Genomic DNA, 22,735 nt, shown 5'->3' on the forward strand with positions numbered 1-22,735 from the left:
ACCGGGGCATGTGCTAACTGTAGTGCTGATAGGCTCTGATGTCTTGATCGACTTGATGTTTTCTGAGTTTGTGACTCAACTCAATATGGGGGTTTTAAAAGCAGGGTTTTTGTGTACTCTAGTGACACAGAATTCACAAAGATTTTGTCGATACTCTACAGCAGCATGGCCTAAGAGGAGAGTAGGAGATGAGCTAGAGAAATGGCTCTTAACATACAGGCTTTGACCCTGATAGAGCAGAATAACCCTTTCACAGGGGTTGCCTACCAGGTATCCTGCAGGTGAGATATTTACATCACAACTTAGAACAGGTGCAAAATTACAGTAATGAAGTAGCAACAAAAATAATTTTATGGATGGGGTGCCACAACATGAGCAACTATTAAAGGGTTGAGCCATTAGGAAAGTTGAGAACCACTGAGCTAGAGAGATACTAAGACAGAGGCAGATCCATTACTGTCGCATGCACTTGTTGGGTTATCACACAGAAGCATCATTTCATATTCTCATTCTTATTTTATCCTTTTGCAGGGCACTAACTTTTACAACTGTTTCTCCAAGAAGAGCTAAGATGCTAATCCTGTACTTTGATCACACAAAAAGTCACTTCTATAGACTGTGGTAAAGCTCTGCACGTGCCAACGATGCTTTGCACTGAGGGAAATTAATATAAGTGCAGGAGATGCAGCTCACATATAAAACAGCAGTGGCTGTAAGGAGAATTATCCTCTGGCTGGACAGAAGTCTGCAGGGTATAGTGGGCATTTTCATACAAATTACTATATTGTGCCGTAGTATGGCAAATACCATTTATAGGGAGGCATGTCACACAGTTGCCAACAATCAAGGAAGTATAGTCATCATTCAGGGATAAAATATACCACACAGGGACTGGAAAGGTGGCTCAGTGGGTAAAAGCACTTGCCTGATGACCTTGGTTTGATTCTTGGGGCTTACATGGTAGGTGAAGAGAACTGACTCCTGCAACCATGTGCACATGCATGCACATGCATGGGTGTGCACACAACATACCATACACATACAGAGAGATACATAAATAAACCTAGTTTTTAAAATCATACAAAACAACTCTACTGCAAGGAAGCTACCGACAGTGTGCCATCTGCTAGCTCTGAACGTAGAGGTCACATTACTGTGATTAGAGGAATCCTAATACCTGGGTAAGTGCCTACACAAACATAGCTAGGAAGCACATGGTGTTGGCTTGAGGTCAGAATGTGAATAGGGATAAAATATACCACATAATGAAGCTAGAAGAAATGTGTGTGTGTGAGAGAGAGAGAGAGAAAGTGTGTGTGTGTGTGTGTGTGTGTGTGTATGTAAGGTATGTATGTGTGGCGGAGGAGGGGGCTGTGTGCTAGTTAGTATGTGGGCATGCACATATGTGCTCAAGGAAAGAGCAAGGTAGGTGGTATGTGTAAAAATATCCTACTGCTGAAATGATTAAAGGAAAATCCAGATCTCACGGCATGCTTTTAGGAGCAACAAGTGAGGCACTTGTCTTCCTGGAAAGTGTGCATTCCATGAATCGATTCTCCCGAAATTAAGAGTCACTTGTGCCTTGGGTCACCCTGCTTCCCATTTTAACTGAGCAACCTGAAATGTTCATAATGGATTTGCTTCAAAGATTTTTTTTTAAACATCTCTAAATTAATATGAAGAAAGGAAGTGGATTTTAAATTGCTCCCACTTTCCAAGGTCAGTAAGACAGTAAGATTGATACTCCTCTGCGCTTTCTCTCATAATGAGCCATGCATAGAAAGAACGAGTTGGTTTTCTCCCTCCTCCCCAGCCTTCCTCCCTTCTGTCTCCTCTACCCACCTTCTTCAAGATTGTAATAAAGGAATTTTAGGGTCATCATGGAGATACTCATGCACATATGGGCATGCACATATGTGCTCAAGGAAAGAGCAAGGTAGGTGGTATGTGTAAAAATATAAATTATAAATCAAAATATCTTTAGAGGTAGAGTTTAACTTATTCTTTCTCCATAAAATTATGGAGTCACATAGTGTTACAACAAAGGCTCTTACATATGAAATAGTGATATAAAATACTATTGTCCTAATATACCATATCTAAAAACTATGCAGGTTCCCAAACAAACAAAAAAAGACGTCATTAAAATCACTGAGTGTTGTTTTTATTTGTTTCTTGAGTTTGCTTTATGGTTTTACTTTAAAACTGCATAGGGTCCATGTTCTACATCGGTCACATTCTAGATAGTCTTCTAGGAAAATTCACTCATCTCTCATAGAGAGCACCCTTGATGATGGCTGCTGGTCAACATCACTGTTGAAGCAAAAGACAGGTAGACAGACAGACAGCATTTGGAAGTTAGGTGGCTGGTGGAATATATTGCTTCTGTCAAGTAATTTACCTAACTGCAGATACAGTCTCAATGAACAAACTTGGCCAGTATCACCTTCATACACAGCTTCCAGAAAATTACAACATTGCTCCAAATCCCTTACCTCAACTCTCATAAGTATGGCCGTAGTCCCAAAGTGCATTCTTTCCACTGGGGACATTTTCAATGGTAAGTGACTAACTAGAGTGAACGAGACCTTAGCTGTTTGGTTTTGATTTTTTCACTTTGACTACTTTCACTTTGTGTCCATTTAAATGCTGTAAAGTACGATTTTAAAGATGTGTTGTAAATTCTGCAGATATAGGTGTGAAGTGAATCCAGTTTGTTGGAAATCATCACACACACACACCACACACACACACACACACACACACACACACACACACAAACACCCCAACCCAATCCACCACCCACTAATTATCAAGATGAGTAAATGTTTACCATATTGAATCTGTCTTGAATGGAACATAAATTAATAATTTATCTCACATCAATATTTCTAAAGCCTTTGCTACTGTGTCATCTGGCATTCTAATTATCAACCAGCTAAGCAGGAGGTATCATTTGGACAGTACCATTATGTAGCCTGAGATATAGAAAATGTGTTGGGGCTCCTGGGCTCTGGAAGAAAAAAAAAAAAAAAGATGTGCTCCTATCAATAGGAAAGTCATAGAAGGGAATTAATAAATTAACCAGGATAATGCTTATTAAACTTTCATATCAGTAATCATATTAAAATACACTGCCAGTAGTGAGTAAAGTGGCCACTAAGTATTTGCCTCATTGTAGGGTACAGAACATTTTCCAGGGAGACATAATAACAGTCTCCTCAGCGGTGGGAGAGCCTACGTTCATAAGACAAGGAAACATGCTGCCTGCAAGGGCAGGGAATACAATGTGCACATACCGGGCCACATTAGTTCCTGGGTTCAAAATCACTGGAGAAAAAGAAAAAAAAAAAAAAAAAAAGAGGTTTGGGCAAAGACAGCCTCAAGGGGGCTTTCCACTGGCTCGCCAATGGGGAGTTTATGAGCTTTGCAGACTATTGCTAGGACCAGCAGAAGATAGATGGCTTGAGAAGGAACTCACTAAAATTAAGATAATTCAAAGTACAATCTGTAAATGCAATCTGGCTTGCCTGATGATACATGCTATCTTCAGATAAAAGGAAGATACTAGCTGGGCAGTGGTGGTGCACGTCTTTAATCCCAGCCCTTGGGAAGCAGAGGCAGGTGGATTTCTGTGTTCTAGGCCAGCCTGGTCTACAGAGTGAGTTCCAGGACAACCAGGGCTACACAGAGAAACCCTGTCTCGAAAAACCAGGAAAAAAAAAAAAAAAAAGGAAGCAACTGAGTTGATTTTTAAAGCAAAAGAAACAGGTTTACCTGTTGTAAAACAACATTCCTAAGTAACACTGAATGAGCTTCATCCTCCATCACTGAAATTTCAGTTTCAATCAGTTTCAAGTGATACAATATTTCCTTCTATTGTGTACAGGATACATACTGACACTCATAAAGGTGTGGTACACATTATAGTGATTGACCTTCAAGCTTCCATGCAAGCCTTGTTATCTTCTTAGGGCTAGTTGACAGAATAGCTTTCAATCCTGAAGAGAATGTGAACAAGTGCTGTGCAGATCCCCATAGAGCAGGTCATGACTGGTTGGATCTGAACAGTTATTCTTCATATGTAGTTTTCAAGTTCTGGGTACCTTTCTAGAGTTAGGCTACATAGATCACAGAAAAGAAAATTATGGAAACACTAGGCCAGATATCATCCCTCAACTGTTGAGGGAACCCCCAAACCTAACATAATTGTCCTGAAGAACAAGAGCTCCATTCATTCTTTTCTCGTTTATGATTTGGTTTTGAAAACTCAGGGGAAGGGTAAAAAGACAAAAGGAAAAAGATCCTGCTTCCACAGAGCTCTCTGCATGGTGGGAGCAAGGTTTTCTACGAGGCCATTGGAAAAGGCGTTGACTGTGGTTGCACTTATTGGCACACCAGTGGTCCCAGCATTTAGGAGGAAGAAGCAAGGTCATAAGGTCAAGGCTATCCCTGGGTCATAGAGTGAGACACTGTCTCAAATAGAAACAAGGGAAGAAAGGTAAACAGAAAGAGAAATGGAGAAGGGAGCAGGGGAGAGAAGTGGAAAGAGGAGAGGAGGTGCTAGGAGATGAGAGGGAAACAGGAAGAAAAAGGGAAGAAATGACAACTGCCATAAATTCAAAATACCACTAGTACCATCTTGGTTAAAAATAAGATGAATTGCTAACTGTGGGACTGGAGGGGCAGGCTTTGTGGAGGTGGTGAAATAGGGTCTGACTGAATCTTTAAATATGAGTAGCACCTGCAGGGAGAGATAATGGTACAGCCAGGAAGGGGAAAGACAGCAGAGGAACATCTGAAAGAAAAGAGGCCATGCTTTTTCCAGACAACCAAGGGAAGTGTGCTTTCTTAGGTAAAAAACTGATATAGTGGTCTAAGACCTTCTGAAGGGCCAATGACCATGCGCGTTAGTAAGATCTGGAGGTGCTGGTGTGCACACACACCAAGCAGCACACACTGCCCCCAAAATGAAGCGATGTTAGATAATATGCTCTGCCTTTTTGTCACCTGCAACAAATTAGGCTTTCAATATGCAAAACATCTTCCTTCCAGAAAAACAAATGATCATGATGCCACTTAATTGTAATTTAATGAGGCATAATTTATTTTTTAAAGTGATATACACCAGGTGTGTAGGGGGATGTGGAAGAGCCAAAGCCTGGTGTTTGTCTAAGAATTAAAGTAGCTGGAGACCATTTTCATCCCTATAAACTACATATGTGGCTGCTTGTGGCCATTGAAATGGGAGACAAAAAAGGCAACTTGTGGTGTTTATGTATTATTACAACAGACAGGGGTAACTCAATCCAAAAAAGCAACTCACTGGCCATACAGCAAGGAGTCTCAAAGTCTGGGGTCCAATCTGGCAAGGGCAGATATGAGAGGTCACATTATCCCCTCGTGTGTGGTGTGACCTCTGCTCCAAGGAAACCCACAGAGGCCATACTACTTAGGAATACAGAGACTGGGGGTGTCAGAAAACGCACGCCCTATTTCCTCACAGCATGCTTTACTCATTAACTCTGAGATGGACGAATACATTTCACAGGGCATTTAATGGCAAACCCTTCCAGAAATAAAGTGACATCTCTTATGAAAATGTATGATTCAAAAATATATTACAGTGATTCTGAAAGTATGTGTTTACAATGGCATATTGTTTGAAGCAGGTGATGTCATAACCAATAGCAAGATTTCGAAAAATCTGAAGGCAAAAAAGAAAACAAACAAACAAATAAAACCCCAAAACCAATCTGTAGGCTCATTTCCATTTTCCAGATTAACATGACAGAAAGGCAGAGACAGAGGAGACTTTACCAGGGACTTGGGCCACTCTTCCATGAACCAGGGTGTATGGCCTGCTTATGACCACTCCTTGAAATCAGACAGGTAGAGAAGGCCATCTCTGTGTATTGCTCATATTCCACTATCCTTTTTGCAGGCTTATATCAGCCTTATTTCTCATTTAGTTCTGATGTCCATGCTCAGTTAACAAGAGAAATTATTGTTATTATTATTATTATTAGTAGTAGTAGTATTTTATAACCAGTTATGATCAGTGCCCTCTTAAGAAGCCAGGTAAGGTCAAATTCCTAGTCTGATCCTACATAGCAAACTCTTAAGCCATCGGGGGTTCCTTAGGAGTTACCCGTGCAGTGAGGCCGGGGCGTGTAGGCGGCTCCTGCTGGTATCCACTGTCTAACAGTTGGCCTTCCTAATGAAGCTGCCCCCTACCTCGTTTCTCTCTAGCTGCTCCTGAAGCATTTCTCCCTCTGCTTACGGATAGAACAGCTTTTCCATGACCTACAGCTGTACTGTGATTCTGGGTGTTGAAAGTCATTTGTGTAATGCTAAAAATATTCCCCCCACCCCCAACTCCCAGAGCTCTGCTGAGCCATGAAGACAAAGTACTTAGTCTGATTTGAATAAAACCTATACTGGGCACAACAATGGCAATCTGATTTTTATTATTAAAAATGATGGGCTAAATCCTCAAAGAAGATGTCGTTATTGCATTAGTTTAATAAAATTTCTCTTGTATTACAAAATTTCTTTATTGAGAAAGACAGCCTATGCATGTCATATTTTGTATGGTGTGTTAGAGAGAATTCAACACCTACAGGGAATTAATGTACTTTGCAAATAAGAATGCACTTATAAAAGTATTTTCTAAAGGCCAGAGATATACCATTCAAAGCACTGCAAAGGTGTGCATATGAGCACAGATAGTCCTCCTTTGCACTGAGGTGCACAGGACTAATTCAGTCTCACAATTATTCCTCTCACCTTCCTTTACATTGGCCACTATAAAAACTGCCTCCTATCAGATAAAGTCACTGAGAGATGATTCTCTATATTTTGTGCTTGGTGATGAGCTAGTGATATGGAAAATATAGACCTTTAAGAAAACACTTATTCATTACAGTTCTGGGAGGGAGTCTTATCTTGGGTAGAGAGAGAGTCTGTAGCAGGCCTGAGCAGGCCACATATTTAAAGTCTGTCTTTTGAAGCACTCAGGATCATTTTACTCAACCTACTGACAGTAACACTTTGCCTCATGCAAATCTCACTTTGGAACAACTACAGCATACACCTTAAGTTGGCAATTTATAAATGAAATACTTGTGTCATGAGAAGCTCCTCCCTGGCGCATTCAACAAAACCCGACCATGGTACCTGGCATATCAATATTACACATGCAATACAAGATAATGTGTACAGCAGGACATTCTTAAACACTCTGAAGGCCAAAAAAAGCCTGTCCTGTCTTGAATACAGCATTCCTGTCCAAGCCACAGGCTGGCACACCCAGTAGAGGAACATGCTCAGCCCAGTTCTTGTAGTGGCTGCCATTTTTAACATCAGAATCTCTGCAATGGCGGACATATTTGCTGACCAACCTGATGTCACTCCTCCTCACCCTTCGCTCCGTCTTGTCGTTAGGAAATGATAAGCACCACAACAGGGCTACACATGTACATTCAAAGCCAACATTTCAAACCACACTAGCGCCAAAAAGCAAAAGCAGAGGAATGAGCAGGTTGTCTTTGGAAACGCTCTGTCAGTGATGCAGTCAGTTCTGGGCACAGACAGGGCTTCTACACACACCGCAAGTAGCAGGCACAATGGCTATCTCATTCATAAAGTTCTAGAGCCTGGTTGTCCCTCATTTCCATGAATGTTCTGTGAAATGACTATTGATAACCCATTCCCCACATTTACTAGTTTGGCTCTTCTATCACAACATTAGCAAAATTAATGCTTCCCAAACACAAAGCAGAACAAAAAGTACAATTCCTGAGTATTTCTATCTCAAATGCATTAGATAGATGCTTTTAGAGACAAGTAAAGCATGAGCTGTCCACAGTGCGGTGCTCCTTCCTGCTGTAAAATCTACACGTTAACTCCTATCACCACCTCCAGGGTCAAAAGCACCTCTTCTCGCCTACTTCATAGGGGACTGTGGCACTTACATTCCATAACAGGGTTACCTGTTTGCATTTACTGCCTGTACCATCTTGAGGAAGGGGTGTGTCTTCCAAACCCTGCTCCATGATGGCTGAGGTGACTGAGAATGGAGCAGGTATGATAGCTTGAATTCAGGCTTCCTGAGCTCAAAACTGGACTGGAATTAGACACCGATCAATCACTCTCCCTAGGGCAGACTGTCTCACCTGTAAAATCAAAGTAATTCTACTTCCCTCACAGCACTAATACGAATACAGAGATGAACTCAGGGTTCACTAAATGGCAGCTATGGTGTAATGCCTAGCATAGCTTTTAAATATAAAATAAGAATCTGTAAAATGTGAAAATGAGTACAACATGTTGGAATATAGTTACTTTAAATTTAAAGCTTTGAATATTCAAAGTATGTCAGTTATACCTTGCTGATTTTCTTATCATACATAAGGCAAAAACATAAACAATAACCTTTAGGAAGTGAGATAATTAAAATTATTTAGGCTAGAGGAAAATATAAAGAAGGGTAATACTCATATAAAATGGAATGACTATGTGTGTTTTTCAGTAAGCTGAAATTAAAATAGTAATTATTGTTGGATACATTGGCACAAGCCTGCAATTCCAGAACTTGGGAGGTTAAAAACAGGAGGATGAAGAGTTCGAGGCCACGGACAGAGGCCTGGAATGTTCATGGGCAGCTTGAGCTATATAAGACACTGCTTCAAAAATAGCAATCACCAAGATATAAACTGTATACTTCAAAGAGGTAAGTAAATTTCTTTCCCTATGTAACATATAAAATAATTAAAAATAAGCCTTCATCTGTATCATCATTTCAAATGGGTCATAGTTATTAGTAGATCATAAAGCTAATTTTATAGATCAAACCCAATGTTTATAATGAATTGGAATTATAGAAATTGGAGAACACCAAATTGCTTTAATTATAGTATGAATATAGTTTTATAAGGGCTTTTTTTCTCTTTGATGAAGATTTTGCTATAGCAGTACATAGAACTAGACACAAGCAAATGTCTACCAACCCTGACTTACAAAGTACTCCAGGTGGGCATGGTGGTAAGAGAAGTTCAGAAGGAGATGCCATGGTCCATAGTGATCATTTCGGGCACAGAAATTACAGACAGATTGAAATTGCTTGGAAAAGCCCAAATGATTTCAAATGAATACAGTTGTATTTACATCACAGCATTTCTGGACTAAACCTTAATTCACTTTATTTGACCATGCATATAACCCTAGCCAAGGTCCTCATTTCAGCTAATGGCCATAAAAAGAACACTCCTTGAATATACTGTTTTAATGCTTATTAACTAAACAATGATGAAATGTGTAAATAATGAGAACTAAAGGTAGTGTTTCCATTTCCTCTGTGAAATTTTTACAAAACTGTAAAATATGGCCTAGGCCTTAAAAGAACACAACAGTAGATGCTCGCACCAGAAATCCAGGAGAGGCAGATACAAATACTGAAGATGGAGATTCCTTCCCTGTGTGAAATGAATGGACCAATAGAATGGACCGGTGTGTGGTAGACAATAGTGAAAAGCAACATAATTCTATTTCTAAGTCATGAAAATGTTAGATCTGCTATGCGTCTCGTGACTAACTCATAAGGTCATCGGTTAGGAATAGGAGGATCACACTGCACAGCTGGCATCACACTGGCTCACTCTGAGTCTCTGTTTTGTGAGAGAGGGAGAAGAAAATGAATCTCTCCATCATCTGTTACCTACATTTCCCATTTCAGGGAGACTGGGGAGGGAGCTTGAGCTGTGTAGTTTTCTACTTGCCAAATCAGCCTCTCCTTTACCAGAGGCAGACAGAGCGAGCTCCGAGCCTGCGCAGTTTAGTCCTTGGCCTAACCACATGAGTTTTGGCTGAGGTTTCCTAAAAGGCACTAATTAACAATAATCCCTTATTTGTGAGGGAGGTGCTGAAATAAGATTGCTATCTAGTGAGCCACCCCCTTATGCTATCCAATAACTTTGAGACACTGCTATCTTGGGAGATATTAATATTATTATAATCTTTAAATCTGAGAATTCAAGCCAGTGATTTTGAAATGAAAGATTATTTTATGAAGTAAGCAAGGTCATCGCTCCCTATTTTATTAATTTAATGTTCTGAAATCCAAAGAGGGTATATCAAAAATTCAATAACATGTTCATGCCTGATATGCAACACTTTATACTTACAGCCCACCTTTCAGGGAGTGGACTTCCTCTTTCTCACATGTCTCCTTGTTATTTTATAACCAGCTCACTGGACCATGGAGTCAAGACCCTAGATTTACATTGTGGTCCATGACTTGCAAAGAGCCTGGATCTCAACTAGATACTGAGAAATCATCCTGACTGACACTGTGTCAGCCGACAAGGAATATGAGCATCTTAGAGGTATCGTTTTATACAAATATAAACTATAATGTACAATTAAATTATTCCCATCTCTGGCTAACAGTGTAAAAATCAAACTATGACATTAAAAGACATTTTCTGCCTCCTCCAAAAGGGACTCACACTAAGACACCTAAGAGAATTAAGCTATGATTTTTCCTGTAGTTGTAACATATCTCTTTCTTTCTGACTGTGTTGCTTCAGATTCTGATGTTTAGCAAGTTCTTAGAAATTTTAACCTGAGCAGTTAGGGCCATGCATATATTCCAAACACAATGTAAATAAAGCTTAAATCAAAATCCACACTGTTTCATACACGGTGTTTGCATTTTCAGCAGCTGGCCTTCCTGCCAAATTTTCTGATACATCATTCAATCTAATTTTCCAATCTGCTGAAAACATTCTCCAGTTGCTGAGTGACTTCATTAAATTGTATTTATGACCCTGGTCTTAAGTTTCTTCAAATGATGTGGCTTTGATGAGTAAACTGTAGGGTTGTGTGTGTGTGTGTGTGTGTGTGTCTCATAAAAACTAAAAAGTAGTCAAATGAGGACATGTCAATCAAATGAGACCTCACTGAATTTTCAGGGTCCTGTTCTCAATCAAATAAGGCCAGGGCACGTGCACTGCTGCTCCAGAGAGACCTCTGCTAAACGGCATGGATTGCCATTAAACTGAAGTAGCAAGTCACCAAATCAGAAACCCACTAACATGTTCTATTACATGCACCCATTCTTCTACCAAAAAATATGTTTCTAAGAATCAGTTCAGCAAGTCTTACCTGACCCCTCTCCTAGAGGAAAAGAAGCTGATCATGAACAACTGACATGAGATAAGTCTCATTCTCAAAGGTGTCTATGTCTTACTGCCGGCCTGTAGGGACGGCCCCTGCGCTCAGGGCCAGCCCTAAGTTCCCTCTGCTGGCATGCCGGTGTTCCTGTTCACATGAGCCACTGCATCCGTTCCACTGGATTTACCCTAGTTTGGATCAAAGATTCCTCTACTTCATTTAACAGATTTGCTCAGACGGAAGGTCTCAGAGGGGACGTGATGTTGGTAAATGGGGACTTCTGAACATATGAATATGTAGGTCATTGGATTTTTAAGTAAATTAGAGAATAGTTTATCTATTAAGTAAAACTCACTGTACATATTTTATGAAACATTACTTATTATAGGTCAGTGGACACCAGTAATATTAAGCCTTAAAACATTTTCAGGAGCCTTTCATCCTACATGAGCCTCTGATCGATGCTTTCAAGTCTATTCTTTAACAAAGGAAACAGAATGATTAAAATTAAGATTCAAACTCACATTTAAAGATGCAAAGACATAAATGGGGTAAATGGCCAAATGACTTACTTCATGTTCAGACCTAATGAGAGAAAGGTGCCAACTTAAGATGAATTCAGGATGCAGTTGCAGAAGAAAACACGTGAACAGAAATGAAAACCTGACAGAAATGGCGACTAAATAGACACCATCTGCATCTGGGACCGAGCAGTAGGGAGGGGCAGGGCCAGGGAGCACAGCTGCTCTAAACTCATGTTACCAGCATGCCACAGCTGACACCAATGAGGTCCTTTTCACAAGGCAATGGTGGTACAGTTCTTAAGGCCTCAAGTCCCATTTCTCTCCTGAATCTCATTCCTACACATACACACATTCTCTCATTCCTAATCTCAATCTCTCCTCCCACCCCCCCCACCCCCCTCACCGTCTCTCCCTCTCTCCCCTACTTCCACTCAATATCCTTATGTCAGTCTCAATCATACTACTTTCCAGTCAGTGAACTGAAGAGCGACAGGGTTTCAAGTTTAAAGTAACTATGTTGATAATAGGTGAGTATCAGAGACCAGCTATTCCAGCCCTACACAGCATATGCGGTTGCTGTGTGGAATGAATGGATACCAATCAGATGCTATGCTTTACCCTCTTATGGCATGAGCAAATGTCAGCGGCATAGAAAAGGCATGGGCCTGTAATCCTGAGATAGAAATTCCTATGCAAGAGGCTTGCTAATAAAATCTTCCAAGGGACAATGAAGGAGGGGGAAAAAATCTAGACCATGTTGGAGCTTCAAGCTGATTATATATATCAGAGCAGTCTCTTCCACAGGGGCAGGGGCTGTCACTGTGTGGCTCCTCTCACACAGTCCCTTTTCCAGCTCTTTATCAACACCTAGTAGCCTAAGGACAGTCCTTAAAACGAAGAGCCCACATCAGAAGTATAAGGATGAATGTGGAGCAACACACACAAAGCAAGGGTGTGTACCTGCCTCTGTGGTTCCACAGGGCCATAAGAGAAATTGCTTAAAATGGACAGGTAAGAAAACTGCTATGGCTGCTGCCTCACTATTCTCCTTTGGTCCCTTTTGCTACAAAATAGCATGAAAAGCAGGGCTAGCCATTCTTTCCAAAAGAGTTATACAAGTGCAGTGATACAAATACACTATGTACAGAACTATGTATGGTGACACTGGAGAGTTCACATCATGGCACTACAGGCATGAATATGCTAAATCCCTTGTGCAGAAAAAAACAATCAATTTGTATGTTCTTAGTTTGAATGACACATGTCTTGTTGGTAAACAAGAAGAAAAATATAAAAATAAAAACAATAGCAAGTAACAGTACAAGATGATACCAAAAGGTATCATTTCCAAAACCAGAGCCATGAGCATGACACACAACAAGGTACTGCCAAACACATACATAAATGACTTTGAAAGACATCTGTGGTGGTTTGAATATGGCCCAGGGAGTGGAGCTCGTAGGTGTAGCCTTGTTGGAGTAGGTGTGGCCTTCTTGGAGGAAGTGTGTCACTGTGCGGGGTAGGCAATGAGACCCTCCTCCAAGCTTCCTTGAAGCCAGTTTTCCCCTAGCTATCTTCAGTTGAAGATGTAGAACTCTCAGCTTCTTTTACATCTTGCCTGCCTGGATGCTACCATGCTCCCACCTTGATGATAATGGACTGAACCTCTGAACCTATATGCCAGCCTCAATTAAATGTTGTCCTTATAAGAGTTTCCTTGGTCATGGTGTCTGTTCACTGCAGTAAAACCCAAACTAAGACAACATCAATCAAAATTAAGAAAATTTAAAACCAGTAGAGGTCAGCAAGGGCAAAGGCCACAGGAAGACAGGGGGGGAAGAGGAACAATGAGAACAAACTATGGTAATATAACAGCATTTATGTATGAAGATGCCATAGTAAACCCATCACTACACATTAACCTAGAAAAAAACAAAAATAAATAATAAAAAACCTCTTGAAAATATAGACCCTAATGATGTCACTTTTACATAATCAAATGGTATACGGCTCGGCAATCTAAGGTAATGAATAGTCTCTTTAAATAACATGCTTTTTTTTTCAGATACTGTTTACTGTAAGCATGAGGTTTTCATCTGGAAATCTTAAAAGCAGGCAGACAAGGTTTCTATGTTTATATTCATGCTGGATTGATGAATGTTTGCAGGTGATTTTAATTTCTGCACACCTACACATACACAAACTAGGGAGACTTCTTTTTAAATCTTCAAACCGAAATCCAGGAACACGACCTATCATGTGGCATACCAGTTTTTATTAGCACTAATAACAAATAAGTGCCAGAGACAACAATTAGTTCTTGAAAAAGAGCAACTGAGGAAAAGATGCCTTTGGATGCCTATCAATAACGAATGGCTACATATAACTATTCTTTCTAGAAAAAAATATGTAATTTAACCATTTTTAATATGAATTTTACCTGGCAAGTTACTCTATCACCCAAAATGACTGATTCCACTCAAAAAAGCCTCAGCATTTGGAAAATCCATGGCTGGTTTCATGGGGGTACACGACACTGTATTTCCCATTTAACAATACAGCTGGTAAAGTTAGCTGCCCATCTGTGCTGTTAGTGAGTCCAGCACACACAGCAAAAACAATCTGCCTGCTGACCTCCTGGGCAAGTTCAAACTATGTCATTCTGTCAATACCATCTACCTTGATTAGGCTGGGCTTATACACAACAGGTTATGATCCCAGAGGGATGAAAAGCTTTCCCAAATTGAAAGCAGAATTTAAAAAGGAAATACTCATACATTCCTATGTAGTTTCCATTTGATATCTTCAAGGCTGGCCCATGAACTCCAGCTCATGCTGATTGGAAGTGAATGTTTCCTTCTGGGTGTAGCCATCTCACAAACTTAATGGCAGAAGAAAAAAATATTAAAATGTGTTCTGTGAGTCAATTAGACCTTTCTGTAACTTGGCACTTCAAAGGTGGCAATGCCAAAAAAAAAATCTTTAATCCATAAAGAGAAACATAAAGGATTCCTCAGGAGAAGACAGACCTCCAGGAGCCCAGTGCACAGTGGGCTCAGTGTATCCTCTCAGCAAGACTGTCTTTTGTCCTGCCTCATTGGAGAGTCTTTCCTCATGCTTCAATGCTGTTTGGGTGAAATATACACTGTAATCACTTTAAAAATCTAAAGTACTACAACCATGCTTTCAATTTTACCCTTATCCAAAAGTAAATAAATAAATAAATAAATAAATAAATAAATAAATAAATAAAAGAGCTGTGCACATAATTAGGCACTAAAATGTTGGCTAGGCATGAAAAGTCTACTCATACACATGGATGATACAGAACACGCTCGCATATAGAAGTGCAGAAGATAGATCCGTTCACTGGATATTTTCAGTAGTGGGCAACAGATTTTTTTTCCAAAGGACAAGCAAATGTTGCCTGGGTTTTTTAAGTCACAAGAAGATGCATGCAACTTGTGTTGAATGCATTTTTCACGTGATGGGAATGGACTCTGTCATTAATACAATGTAAAAGGTAGCTAAGAGCCGAGGGAACAGGATTCCACCTCTCCTGTCCTTCTACATCTAACACATAAATACCACACCCCAGGAGCCCCAGGACCTCTTCTTTGCCAGATCACCATCAATGACTCTGACTGCTTCACGCTGCTTAATCTGATCTGAAGCTACAAAGCACCTATCTTAAGCTGACTCCCAATCACATTCAAATGCCTCATTTGCTCCTGGTTGCCTTTTGGCCACTCAGCTTTGCAAAAGCAATTGGCTTCTGCATCCTGAGCAATTAATCACTCCTCACTTCTGAAGTGCTGGTTCTTGTCATCACCACTATAAGGAGCTGCACTCTGAAATTTGATAAGGACAACTCCCAACCAATAGACATCATGCCAAATCTTGTGGCATAATGTCCAGCCTCTCTTTCTCCACATATCATGGCTTTCCATCCATGTGGAATCTTCGAGAGGCTCTTTGCTTTGGCTATTATCTCCCTCCTACTCCATGGCCAACCGACCTCTGGGCATGTATTCTGTTTCCCTGGTTTGGAAGGTGGGAATGCTTTCTACCTTCATTAGCTCCTTTTCCATTGCTGGGATAAAATGTCCTGACAGAAGCAACTTACGGAAGAGTTCATTGGTTTGTTGGAGTCCGACGTGGCCATGTCAGGGACAGTATGACATGGTTTCCTACCCCTGAAACAGAGCCAGAGGGTGTGGGCCTCCATAAGTGTTGATGGCTGCTGTGGGCATAAGGCTTATTTATATATGACTATACATATTTTAATGTTCCTACTACAAGGAATGTCCTCTCTGGCAAGGTTAATGATTCCATGAAAATCAGAGACAGCAAGAGTCTGGTAGGCACAGGGCAGTGGTGGCACACACCTTTAATCCCAGCACTCAGGATTTCTGAGTTCGAGGCCAGCCTGGTCTACAGAGTGAGTTCCAGGACAGCCAGGGCTACAGAGAGAAACCCTGTCTCAAAAAACCAGGAAAAAAAAAAAAAGAGTCTGGGAGGCAAAGGTATGTCTTCCTCTCAGCAAAATAGTAGTGCACTGTGACCTTCAGGGCAGCCCCGTAGGCTATGGGAAAGAACTCTAAATGCAGGTATTCAAAAATATATAAGTTCTCAACTATGCAAAACATAAGGATACAATATGAATTATATAAGGGCATTTACTGACCCAGAAAAGCAGAAGCAACCGCATTATAAGCCAGCTGGTCAGAAAGATAAAAAGATAGGTAGATACAAGAGCAGTAGGTTCCTGAGTTCAAGGTCACCCTAGGACAGAACTTAGATCTAAGTATGGTTAGAATGGTAATCTCAGGACAAGGTCCCACAGAGCTAAATTTACAAAGACAGGTAGATATCTGAATTCTTTTGCAATGTTAAAAAGAATGCACTTGCTGTCCCCTTCCTAAGAATCAGGGACTAAGGTCATAGAATACTGACTCCTGTGAAGAGGGAACCTAGAATAAATAACTGATTTGATTTGTAAATAAAACAACGTGGGTTTTGGTCTGCAAGAGACGAGCTCGCACAGAGCAGTGCAGTCGGATCTCCTGTAGAATGTTTTCTAGGGAGAGCTGAGCTGTCTGGACATCTCTGGAGAGTGAACACAACACTTCAAGAATTTTCTTCTAACAAGAGTTCTGATTTTGGTTGGACTCTTTTACAATTTTTCATAGCTTTTACAACATTTTCTAACAAGATTCCTGGCCTTGGTTGGAAATCCCAATAATTACTTAGAGAGCTAACACACATCTTTTAGAATGTCTTCCAGCAGGTATCCAGAGAATGCTGTCTAAAGAGCGAACACAGCTCTTTTAGATTTTTTTTTTTTTTTTTGGTTTTTGGATTTTAATTGGAAAACCCAAGAATTACTTTTAGAACTTTTCTAATGGGATTTCTGACTTGGTTGAAAAATCCAAGAAATTTTTATAGCAACTTTTCTGACTCTAGTCAGAAAACCCATGCGCTATCCAGAGAGCTTTTAAAATTTTTACTAGCAGAGAGTACTGTCTCAACCAGAGAGAGATGTCTCAAGCAGAAAGCTAGAAAACTACAGAGCCAAAAGCTATCTACACAGAGCTGTCTAGGGAAACATAGCAAGCAGAACATAGGCCATCAGCTTGTAACCCTTGGTTTGACCCCTTCTCTCAGGAACCCAGGCCTAGCTGAGGCTGGTCCTAGGCAGCTGTAAGTCCATAATAGCAGGGGAAGGCCTGAGATTCGTTCAGGAGCAGGAATTAAGACACATGGTTAAGCAGAGACAGGAAAACAAGAAGCTTTAAACTTTCCATGTCCACCCCAGTGACATATTTCCACCAGCAGGACTCCATCTTCTAAAGGTCCCACAACCTCTTCAAACAGTTCCACTCAAGTGTCCAAACACAGGAAACTACAATGGCTTCTTTTGAAAGCATTGCACCACTCTTCCTTTGTATTCCCTAGTTTAAATTCCAGGCTCTGTCTGTACCACTTTTCTAATATCTCACTCTCTCCCTACCCACTGTGTTTAGTGCCAGACTTATAGGTTCAATATTCTTTGCCAATCTTTATAAGAAATTTGCCAATATTTCAAAGTAAAAACAACTAGAACCCTTAAAATCCCTGTGGCCCTCCTTACTCGGCTTCTCTGCAGCATCTCTCTACTTTGCTTTCAGACACCAGGCTCATCCTGAGACCATCATTACTGCTTCATCCCGTATCCAATAACGCACTTCTGTGATGACTCTGCTGCCTCCAGCCTCCGTCCGTCCACCCTTCCCCACATTTCAGTGGGTCTCTCTTGGCAGTCTCCTAACTGGAAGTGCTACCCAGCTTCCATAAGAAAAAAAAAAAAAAAAAAAAAAAAAGGCAAAAACCTCTCTATGATCAAATTCTGTTTAGTAAGTCAGAGCACATTTCTACATGAGACCTTACACATTTCCAGTGCTTAAAGTTCAAAATGTTTAGCAAGTTCTTACAATATCTTTTTGAACCAATGATCTCCCACCAATATCTTTAATTTTATTATCAACTATCAACCAATCTCACAGGTTTTTTGTTTTTTTTGTTTTTTGTTTTTTGTTTTTTTTTTTTTTTTTTTTTTTTTTTTTTTTTTTCGAGACAGGGTTTCTCTGTGTAGCCCTGGCTGTCCTGGAACTCACTTTGTAGATCAGGCTGGCCTCGAACTCAGAAATCCACCTGCCTCTGCCTCCTGAGTGCTGGGATTAAAGGCATGCGCCACCATGCCCAGCTTCAGTCTCACAGTTTTTAACTCAATATTTTCCTTATGATTTTCATTAGCTTAAATATACTTCTTGATCTTCATTAAACTTCATTAACCTACACATCCTGCTTCCCCCAGGAACCTAATATTTACATTTTTCCAGTTTTCACCAGAGCCTTTTCTATTTCCCTACCTTAGGTACAGTAAGGTCTTTAAGCTCCACCCTGCTGTGTTGCTGAAGACTGGCCCTACCCATCCTCCTGCGAGTGTCCCTCAGCCCCAGCTTCCAGGGCCCACCACATCACTGCATCTGCTCTCCTGCAGTACCCACCACACTTCATAGTTCAGTACAGCTCTCTGCTACCCTCTGCTCACTGCTGAGGGCATCAGTCCCCCAAAGCTTGCCCCTTTACTTGATGGTCCCTCATAAGAGAGAACATGTGATTTGCAGAATGTACCCCTCCATCCTGTGCATCGCCACCTTGTTAGAATAAAATTCTTTATGTCTTGTCCCCATTTTTAAACTCAGAAACTCTGGGATGAGTGCTGAAACCCTTATTTTAACAACACTCTTTTCTGATATACACTGACTAAGATGCACAAATAGAAGAAAAAAAAAATCAAACAAGCCACACTCAGTAAGACAACACATGTGTGAAGGAACTGTTCACCTCTATAATTCACATTATAGTCAAAGGTAATTCTTTCAAAACATTAAAAATAAGTAATCTATATGTTAACACCTGAAATCTAACTTGCACATTTGAAAAGGTTTATAGAAATACTTTCATAATGTTCAAAAATATTTAAAAACAAGTTATTTGAGCATACACAAATAATTTTATAAGTAGTCTCAAATATATTTTAAAAGGGTAGTAGTAATAATCACAAGATTCACAGTCAAGGGGCCATCCAGGGAAACACAACGGGTAAGGATGAGGGCAGAGCATGCATCAACACCCAGCCAATCAGTGGGAAAATGCTTGGTGCTGAGCTGGGTGGCAGCTTCTCGGAAACTGAAATTAATTAACTAAGATTTTGTAGAGATGAGTGGTGACTTTGTATCATGACTGAAGACTATTATTCAATTATGTGAGTTCTGAAATTTTTCCTGTATACTATGGTACCTGTGTGTGTATGATGTGTATATGAGGGGTGCACATGCATGAGTGTGTATGATGTATATGAGGGGTATACATGTATGAGTGTGTATGATGTATATGAGGGGTGCACATGCATGGGTGTGTATGATGTATATGAGGGGTGCACATGCATGAGTGTGTATGATGTGTATATGAGGGGTGCACATGCATGGGTGTGTATGATGTGTATATGAGGGGTGCACATGCATGGGTGTGTATGATATATGCGTGACAGGTGTACATGCTTGTGGAGGCAAGACCTTGACATTTGTGGGTCATCCTTCTGGCTCTGTACTCCATTTATTTGTGTGTGTGTGTGTGTGTGTGTGTGTGTGTGTGTGTGTGTGTGTGTTTGTGTTTTACTGTGCGGCAGGGTCTTTTCGCTGACCCTGGAGCTCACAGGGTAGGTAGACTTACTCATCAGAGAGCAGCAGATTCCCACTCATCTCTCCCTGCCACCTTTCTCTCACTAGGCTTAAATCTGTGAGCCCAGTGCCCAGCTTCTGACGTGGGTCCTGGGATCTGGACTCAGGCTCTCATGCTTGACAGCAAGTGTCTCCTAGGCATTTCCTCATCACATAAAACAGTTTGAAGAAATTATAGAGAAATAAATACAGGTCGTGTTTCTTCCCTACTCTGACTCTTACTCCCCAGAGAGAATATTGTGAATCCTACCTGTGTGCGGTTGAATGCCACTCTTGCAAAGACAGCTTGAGACACACTAGCCCTCTTCAACTCATCTCTAACTTGCTGGTAGATATCAGGAGAGACTTCCACAGAGGAGTTTGTTGGCTCTGGCTTAACTGCTCTGGGAATGGGTGGGTGGTTCAAGAACTGCTGGTTGATGGCTTGAGGATGCTGGTGAGCCAGGAGTCGGCTAACGGCTATCTGTTGGTTTATCAGATGGGCCATGGCTATTTGCTGCCTGACAAGCTGAGGACTGAGCTGCGGTGAGAGAAGACCAGGGCTCATGATGGGCTGGAGTGCGGGCACTTGGTTTCGGATTGGAGTACTGTGGTGGATTTGGCTATGAGGAGACTGTTCGTTGGTTTTGCCCAGGGATGCCAGCTGGTTCATATTTGGTAAATGCATTGGCCGCTGGCCCAGAACACAATAGTCTGAAAGGTTCTCTCGCTCCACTCTTTCCACTGTTGAAAGGAAAAAAAAATTCACCATTACAATCATATATTTTCTTGATTATAATTTATTGCAACTACATAGAGTACTTAATTTTTATATTTTTGGTACACTGATGATACAAATATTTTTCATACAAGTCTGAAAAACCCCAAAACAAAAGTGAGTCAGTTATCCTTATGGTAAAGGGTTAAGCTGTCATTCTTTTTTTATTTTTATTTTTTTGGATATTTTATTTATTTACATTTAAACAGCCATTCTTAATCTGAGGGTCGTAGCCCCTTTGACAAGCCTCTATCTCCAAAAATGTTTATATTATGATTCATAACATAGCAAAATTGGAGTTATGAGGTAACAATGAGAATAGTTTTATGGTTGGGGATTAGCACAGCATGAAGAATGGCATCAAAAGGCTCGCAGCGTTAGGAAGGTTGAGAACCACTGGGCTATAGTTATACATTTTTTTTTTCATAAAAGATAAAGTGAGAATATTTGCCACTTCAGCTTGTTTAAATTTGTAAAAAGTAAGCATTTCCTAGACTAGCAAGAGAAAGACCCACCAACTAGTACCAACACCAGAGCCTAAGACATTTCTAAGCCCTGTGATCTCCCTCTATCTACAACCTTAGTAATAAAACACCAACTCCTCTAACTTACTACAGCTCATGGCTAAGAGCATAGTTCATAGATATCAGGAAAACGGCAAGGGCCACGTCTCCTGCCAAAGGCTGGCTACGTTCTAATTCTGTGTTGGAAACGCACTGGGGATACACCTAAAGGCAGAGTGCCTACTGACCACGCAGAGGGTGAATAAGGCTTTGATAGCCAGCACCCCAACTGCGGTGGAAGTTCAGGAAAATGCTACCATAGATGTGTTACTTCCTCACTTGCTATCTTCTTTTAAAAATAGATATTTTAATAATCCCAAGATTAATAACATCACCTTAATAGTCCTTAAATAAGAGTCTTTCCTGCTCCAGGTTATTGCAAATTATTAAAGGTTTAAAGGATAAGCTTAAATGAGTGAACAAAGAGAATGTTTCACAGAGTCAAGCATATAGGATCCGTCTGCAGGAAGGGGGGATCATGGCCTTACCTAACAGTTAAGAGCACTTCCTCCAGGCCTGGGTTCATTTCCCAGTACTATTGCACTTTATTGTCTAAAACAAAGTGTTGTTTGAAGAAAACACCTGAGGCAGAAACAGCCAGGTCATTGCTAGTTTTAAGTGTTTATAGTAATCACCTCAAAAATGTGTTTCAAAGCAAATTTCAATGCCCCTTGGTAAGTAAGCCTTACTTCTTATGCTTCCAAATAGTAGGTATAATTATGCAAAAAAAAAAAAAAAAGTTTAAAGAAGCTGGGTTGGGTGTGATGGTGGCACAGAGAAAGGAGATCACTCTAAGTTCGAGGCTACCTGAACTACACATCAAGTTCTAAGATGCCTCCTCAACCATAAAGATAAATCCATTAAAGATAAATTCAACAGGCACTGTTTGTGGTGGTTACATGGTAGAAATCAAAACTATTTACTTGCAAGAAAAATATTTTTGAAGTTTATTTCCATTCCCTTTAACTGTGTATATGTATGTAAGGGTATGTGCCTGTGAGCTCAAGTGCACTTAGAAATCGGAGGCAGCACACCCCATAGAGCTAAAGTTACAAGCAGTCATGAGCTGCCCTATGTGGGTCTTAAGAACAGAACGTGGGACCTCTGTAAGAATACATGCTTTTAACCTTTAACCATGAGGTTAGAGAGCTCTGTAACCTCAGGAAAACCTTTTGAAAATAACTTTTTTTTTTTTTGGCATTAAAGAGCACTTACAGGTTGATATACTGCTTAGACTGAAAGAAGCCAGTATAAGAAGGAAGGAAAGGACTGCAAAGGCTCAGAGACTTTAAAGGAAATGGCAGGTCCTGGGAAACAAGCTGAGCAGCATATGCAGAATCCGAATACAATCATCAACTGGGAACATGGAAGAAAGTGGGGGTTTTCCCAAAATAACAACTTAACATGACTTCTTAAAAGAATATATGTGGA

General features: G+C 40.5%; 1 protein-coding gene across 8 annotated transcripts in view; it reads right to left on the reverse strand.

Moving 5' to 3' along the window:
- The window catches only part of Satb2 (special AT-rich sequence binding protein 2), a 187,210-nt gene that overhangs the window by 57,097 nt on the left and 107,378 nt on the right, over positions 1-22,735 (reverse strand). For all 8 annotated transcript variants that reach the window (NM_001358580.1, NM_001358581.1, NM_139146.2 and 5 more), the window contains one exon: positions 20,235-20,707. In NM_001358580.1, the coding sequence (NP_001345509.1) occupies positions 20,235-20,707 (473 nt within the window). The remainder of the gene's footprint in view (positions 1-20,234; positions 20,708-22,735) is intronic.

This window comes from Mus musculus, chromosome 1, assembly GCF_000001635.26.
Source record: "Mus musculus strain C57BL/6J chromosome 1, GRCm38.p6 C57BL/6J".
Classification (NCBI taxonomy): domain Eukaryota; kingdom Metazoa; phylum Chordata; class Mammalia; order Rodentia; family Muridae; genus Mus; species Mus musculus.